This window comes from Galdieria sulphuraria, assembly GCF_000341285.1.
Source record: "Galdieria sulphuraria unplaced genomic scaffold scaf_132, whole genome shotgun sequence".
Lineage (NCBI taxonomy): Eukaryota > Rhodophyta > Bangiophyceae > Galdieriales > Galdieriaceae > Galdieria > Galdieria sulphuraria.
This window is the reverse complement of record NW_005178343.1, coordinates 830-7,758: the sequence shown is the minus strand read 5'-3', so window position 1 is coordinate 7,758 and position 6,929 is coordinate 830. Positions and strand designations below refer to the sequence as shown.

At 34.2% G+C, this 6,929-nt stretch overlaps 2 protein-coding genes across 2 annotated transcripts; both read right to left on the bottom strand.

Annotated features, from left to right (window-relative positions):
• Window positions 1–3,437: 3,437 nt before the first annotated feature.
• Gasu_62690 (uncharacterized protein) lies at window positions 3,438–4,248 on the bottom strand. The gene is made up of 2 exons (XM_005702544.1): window positions 4,207–4,248; window positions 3,438–4,145 (listed from the first exon to the last, which is right to left on the bottom strand). Exons 1-2 carry the CDS (start codon window positions 4,222–4,224, stop codon window positions 3,492–3,494), a joined length of 672 nt encoding a protein of 223 aa, XP_005702601.1. The 5' UTR covers window positions 4,225–4,248; the 3' UTR covers window positions 3,438–3,491.
• Window positions 4,249–4,311: 63 nt separating this feature from the next.
• Gasu_62680 (uncharacterized protein) lies at window positions 4,312–5,728 on the bottom strand. The gene is made up of 2 exons (XM_005702543.1): window positions 5,669–5,728; window positions 4,312–5,194 (listed from the first exon to the last, which is right to left on the bottom strand). The coding sequence occupies exons 1-2, from the start codon at window positions 5,706–5,708 to the stop codon at window positions 4,923–4,925; spliced, it is 312 nt and encodes a 103-aa protein (XP_005702600.1). The 5' UTR covers window positions 5,709–5,728; the 3' UTR covers window positions 4,312–4,922.
• Between the last annotated feature and the right edge of the window lie 1,201 nt (window positions 5,729–6,929).

Here is a 6,929-nt window from a genome sequence, read left to right as displayed (position 1 = left end):
GAATTGTAAAGAAAATTGATGGATCACCAAGAAACCGACTCTTTAAATGACAAGACTCCTCCTCGACGACCCTTTCTCCAAGCCCATCTGTTTATTCTGTATCGTCACATTTATTTATTTCGACCATTTGACTTTACACACTTTTATAAATGCGTCTCGACGTGCTTTGAACAATCTGTCCAAGAACCTATTGACTAGTTTTAGAGCGACTCTGTTGCATCTTGTTTGAGAGCACAAGTCTTGGAATGTAGGTTCTATTAGGTACTACTTTGTCTTTTAAAAGTCAAGGAATGGTTAAAAAAAGATCCTCTTAAAGCCGTAGCAATGCTGTTTGAGTTTTATGAAGAGGTATACACGTTAAACGAATATGTATGTTGGAGTCAATCGAAAAAGATAAAGTAAATACATTACAGGTGAGACCCAGAAAAATTTCCAGGAATTGTTCAACATTTCTTCCAATCGATTTACAGTTACTGACATCATAGACTTGAAAACACAAGCGAGAGTGCCATTGAAATTCTTGAAAAGTATCTCGAAGAGTTTCTGTCAAACAATAAATGGAAAAATTTGCTGCATACTCTGGGTTTATTTATTGTTTAATACTATCTGGTTTAACGTAATATCCACATCAATAGACGTTGGATTGCTGAAAACGTCACCGGTGGAAGAGATCTCACCACCAGAGGGCTATAGGAAACTTTTTGAAAAGTTCAAAAAAAAGCAACTAGAAAAGAACGTCTGTGTTTGCTTCGTTGAGAGAATATTATACAGGCCTGCTCCAGCGTATGTTGTATTTACAAAGCTCAATTTTGTTGCTCGAATATGAAATGGATAGGAAAAAAGGGCTATAGAGAAACGTTAGTGTTGGATTGTAGGCTCAAGACTATGGAAGAATTGGAACTTGGGAGTATGAGTTGACTTTTACAAGGAGATGAAGCGTTTTGACTTTTAGAAGACGAGGAAACTCTGTGGAAAAATAAGCGAGTGAAACAAAAAGTATAAAACTATATATTTATGGGAAAAGGTACAAATGAATATGAACAACGTCATTTGAGTCAAAGTTGGTGTCGCACTCTTTGTTCCACTTTTTACAAGACTTTTCTTCAAGGAAGCTTTTTCAAATGTAGCAATATATCGAGAGAGACGGTTGAAATGATCCATGAGATGGTGATAGATAAAACTTTCATTTATTGAACGATTAGTTTTATTGTATGGAGTTTTCCAAAACAAGCTCAAGTGTTATTTTTCCATTTCCGCACCATTTTATGTATGGTTCTACACCTTTATGAACAGAAAAACACAAGGTGTCATTCTTTTTTTAGCAAATTTTCCTTCGATAAATGATACCTCTGTTTTGTCTCGAAAATTCAATTTTAAGCACAATTGTTTCCTGTTGGAATTTGTTTAAAATACCTACTTGAAGGTACTTATTTGTATGCCTTAACAAAGGAAACGATTTTATGAACTTTGACAAAGTCAACGTATACTTTTTCATGTCCTAAAAGATCCTCTGATAGTGTTTCATAACTTTGTGTCTACTGTAAATTTCAGTCTCGTACAACTGCGAAGTAGTTTAAACTTTGGAATATAAAAGGTAAAATGGTTTTTTGTTTCCGTGAAAAAACAAGGAAACCTTACAAAATTTGGAAAGGGTTTGATTGTCGAACAGTAGTCATTTTGAGGTGTTGTATATTTGATATGGGCTTTTTTTCGACTGACTAGCAGTCCTTTGGTAATTGGCAATAGGATAAGAAGCACCATAATAATTGTTTCGCTTAAAGTTGCCAACGATCTCACTTTACCTCATTCTGGATAAAAGGATTCCAATAAATATCTTTCAGTAGGCCTTTTATAAATGAAAACTACATAAAGTTACATCCCATCCATTTATTCATAAAGCTTTCTGTTTACTACTCGCATATTCTTATTCTTTTGAGAATGGACTGGTCCATACATTTCACGAATTCTTTGTTCACTGGCTTTTACTTAGTTGACCAACATTGCCAATTGTTTATGAAATTTCATTTTCTTTTTTTTTCCATAGAGACTCCGAAATTCGTTGTTCCGACTACCTTTTTGTTTGACTCGAAAATATTTAGAGTGTTTTCAACAATTGCAAAGCTATTAGATATACATCCTGTCATCATTGACTCAATTTTTGTTTCTTTTAAACTTAAAAACAAGGTGTCAAGACTATATCGCTCTAAACACACACATATACATATATGTATATATATTAAAGCAATCAAGTACTATATGACCAAAAAAGAGCGAGGGCAGGTTTACTTTGTAGCTCTTTGAAACTTTCCAAGGAAACCAAGGTATAAAGAAAGGGAGAAAGCAGTAGACTTGACAGTCCATACTGAGAAGAAAAAGAAAACATTTCCCAAAGTTTGTACACTCAAGTTTGTCAATTTTCTTCGACACCAAGGTCAGATGGAAACAGCTCTACGAACGAACGAACAAAACCTGGTCAACTTGCACTGGGAAGAGATTGTTCCAGATACCAAACGAAATGACTTTGATGGTATAAAGCTAGTTATTTCAAGAAGCGCGAACAATTCATATAAAAAGTACACTTTATATGGATTGCCAGACACAAGACTAAAGAACTGTAGTACACTATCAATTCGTTAACTCGTTACTCTTTTTTTTCAACAAGTAGAAAGAAAAAAGAGTATTTTTTATGATGATTGAGAAACGAACTGATAACTTGTTTTGTAGTATGGAAACTCAGATTGATAAGAAGTTGGAAGAATGATCTCACTCTTGCAGACTTTTACATCATGCCTATGTAAGAATGCACTTTAGACAAGTTGCTGATTTGTGAATCAAAGACAAGTTTTAACTATTGAAGAAGACATATACAAGGCAAGAGACATAAATAGGAGTAAGTTCATTGTGTATTCTCAAGTTGAATATGGCTTGAATAGTGTTACTAGAATGACATGGGTTGTTTGAATTACAGTATATTGTCTGTCCATTTTTCATAAGTCTTCTGTTCCATCAAGTTGTTTTATACTAGCACACGAAAACTATCCCATATGTTAGCGGAGTTATTCATATCCTAGACTTTGTTTCATATAGTATTTATATATCGTCGATATTCTCTTTAGTAGCAAATGCACAATGATCATATGGATTTATTAGAAGAATTTACTCAAGTAGGTTTGACAAACAAAACACCAACTAGTACTAGTAGTCTTTTATCTTAACGCATAAAGGATAACCTAGTTTATAGTTTGCTTGGCAAGAATCATAATGAGAGAAAATTCTTACATTCTCTTTTCATAGTTGCAGATAGCTCTCACTATATAACAAGTCGTTGACCACAACTCATTGGAGTGCATTCTTTTTACAAATAACTAAATGTTGGATCATATTGCTATTCTATTCTGTTAGACGAGAATTTTGGTTTTGCTATAGGGTGTGATTCTGCATAATATGATGAGTACCAGTATACAATACACACTTTTTAGTGATTTTTTCTGCTAATGGGAAAGAAGGGGAATTTTGAAAAGAGAGGCCGATTGAAAATGGGCCCGCGCAATTATGATTTGAAAATTGCCATTCTGGGTGTGGGGTGGGTTGGGGAAGAATGGGCCCATTTGGAGATGGGAGGGGAAATTGCGATGGGGGAAAATGGGTGGGGATAGGGGCCAATTTGGGCCAACCCCAAGGTGATCGTGATTTGAAATTGCCATTGTGGGGGTGGGCTGAGGGAAGAATGGGTAAATTGGATTGGAAATGGGAGGGGAAATTGTGATGGGGAAAATGGGTGGGGAAAGGGGGCCTATTGGGGCCAACCCCAAGGTTATCGTGATTTGAAATTGCCATTGTAGTGGGCTGGGGAAGAATGGGCCCACTTGGAGATGGGAGGGGAAATTTCGGTGGAGGAAAGTGGATGGGGAAAAAGGGGTGCGAGGAAATTGAAGAGGGACCAACTCAAAGGCGATTGTGTTGATTTGAAAATTGCTATTGTGGCGGGCTGGGAAGAATGGGTAAATTAGAAATGGGGGGCATTTGAAATTGAGGACAGTGTGCAAAGAGGACTGAGTGTGAAATGAAAATCTTGGGAGAGTCCATCCGTACAGGAAGGGTGTTTGAAAAATTCCAATTCGAAAAGCAAAAGATTGAAATTTGAACTTTAGTTATATTTTATGAGATAGTAGTAGTAGAAAGTTCAATTACATGCTGTTTACATACTGTTTTTATGCTTTTCATAATGCGTTTTTACTCTAAAATAATCTTATTATTAAATTTCTAAAGAAAATATAATGACAATTTAATATAGTTGATTGAAACATTGAAAACATTATTAAAAAATTTAATCGTTGACTTAATTTTCAACTGTTACAATTAAATGTTGAAAGTAAATATTATATAAACACATAAAACTCAACAAAGCAAAAAAAGAATTAATTTTAAAGACGTATGTTTGTACATTATCCACTAAATTGACAAAAGTAAATAATTTTTAGTTTAGTTTGACAATATTTACTAAAAATATACACAATAAAAATAATGATAATAAGTAAAATTTTCAAGCTGCCTTGACACGCTATACTACAGACACGCCATAAACGCAAGGATTATTTTTTTTAAAAGTTAATGACATCAAAGGTGAAAACTAACCTATAAAAAAAGAGTACATAGTCGTAGTATGTATAGAAAAAAGGTTTTTTACTTCAAAGAAATAGACATATTGAGAAGGATCAAGTAGATGGTTCAAAAAAAAGTAACTGGAAAAAAGCAAAGAATTGCATCTGGTAAATTGTCATTTGATGAGAGAATATGTATGGGTGAATGAAATTGTCGATTGCGGGTAAAGGATGGTAGTGCAACTTTGGTTTGAAAATTGTCTTGGAGTGTGGGGATGTGGGGAAAGAAGGGGCCAATTGGAAGTGGAAGAGGGATGGGGGTCAATTGTGAATTGGAAATTGGCATGGGGGAAAATGAGTGGGGGGAAGAAAGGGCAAATTTGGAGAGGGGTTAACTCGAAATGTGAATGGGCAATTGTGATTTGAAAATTGCCATGGGGGAAAATGAGTTGGGGGACAGGATTGGTGCCAATTGGGAAGAAAGGGGGCCAACCCGAAGGTGGATTGTGATTTTGAAATTGCCGTTATTGTTGGTGGGGAAGGACGGGTAAATTGGAAATAAAAAGGGGTGTTGGAAACAGTAAGGGCAGTGTCTGAAAAGGACAGGATGGTTTGAATTGAGGAAATTAAGAAAATACGAAAAGAGTGTTAGAGGGATTCAAATTTTAAAAGTAGAAGATAAAAAGTTGACCTTCAATTATATTTTATGAGATGGAGGTAGTAGTAAGATTGACGACATACTGTTCACGCAATATTTCTATATTTTCATAGTAGAACCTCAGTCAAAAATAATTTTTTTTAAGAGTTGATAAAACTATGCTAACAAAATACTATAGTTAATTAAAACATTGAAAAAATAGAAAAATTTTTTACCGCCTTGATTTTCAACGCTTATATGTCAATGTTTCAAAGTAAATTCTATTTCGACACAATAAGTTGAATGAAGTAAAAAAAAATTTATTAAAAAAAATAAATAATAAATTAGTTACTTAGTGGACAAGAGAAGATAATTTTTTGTTTCAAAATAGTTACTAAAAATAGAAACCACAGATGCAAAAATAATTAACTAGAATTAATCGCAACATAAACAGAAAAGATTAGAATCATACAATTATCTGATAATTTAATTTTTAACCATGAGTAAATTGCAAAATAGATACCAATCTATGTGTTCGATAAGACACAATTTTAGATGATACACAAAAAGAAGTTGCGTTTAAGGGATTAAAGATGTTTAAAAAAAATTAAGTAGGATACAGTTTAGAAATAAAAATAATAGAAATAAACCGAGAAAACCAAAAGTTGCAATAACTTTACTTTTTCAAAAGTAGAGTAATTGTGTAATGTCACGAAGGTCAATTTTCTTTTGTTATGTTTATTAAGTTTTATTAAGTTATATTAGGGTTTATTAAGTTTTATGGGGGAACGCAATGGTCGATTGCGGGTAAATTTATGATAGTGCAACTTTGGTTTGAAAATTGTCTTGGAGGTATTGGGGAAAAAAGGGGCCAATTGGAGAGTGGAAGAGGGATGGTTGTCAATTGTGGATTGGATAGTGTAGCATTGGGTTGAAAATGAGTGAGGGGAAGAATGGGGGCACAAGTTGCGAAATGGAGGTAGGTCGAAATGTGGATGGGCAATTGTGATTTGAAAAATGCCATGGGGTAAAATGAGTGGGAGGGGAGGAAGGATTGGGGCCAAATTGGAAATGGGTCAATTCGAAATGTGGATAGGCAATTGTGATTTTGAAATTGCCATGGGGAAAATGAGTGGGAGGAAAGATTGGGGCCAATTGCAATTGGGAAGAAAGGGGGCCAACCCAGAGGCAGATTGTGATTTTGAAATTGCCATTATTGTTGGTTGGTGGGGAAGGATGGGTAAATTGGAAATGGGAAGGGGCGTTGAAAACTGTAAGGGCAGTGTCAGTGTCTGAAAAGGACAGGGTGGTTTGAATTGAGGTATTTGGGAAAATACGATAAGGGTGTTTGTGAGAAATTCAAATTTTAAAAGTAGAAGATCAAAAGTTGAACTTCAATTATATTTTATGAGATGGAGGTAGTAGTAAACTTGATGACGAACTGTTCACATAATATTTCTATGTTTTCATACTACAACCTCAGTCAAAAATAATTTTTTTTTCAACTTGATAAAACTGTGCTAACACAATATTATAGTTAATTAACACATTAAAAATGTAAATAAAAAAATTTTATTACCGCCTTGATTTTCAACGCTGAAATGTCAATGGTTCAAAGTAAATTCTTTTTAGACACAATAAATTCAATGAAGCAAAAAAAATAATGCAAAAATAAATAATAAAGTAGCAAC

Bases quoted from the DNA above. Each gene is read 5' to 3' on its own strand.
- Gasu_62680 (XM_005702543.1), bottom strand. From the start codon at position 5,708: ATGATTCTAATCTTTTCTGTTTATGTTGCGATTAATTCTA. The intron at 5,195-5,668 runs GTTAATTATTTT...TGTCCTTTTCAG, and splicing joins TTATGTTGCGATTAATTCTA to ACACTGCCCTTACTGTTTCC.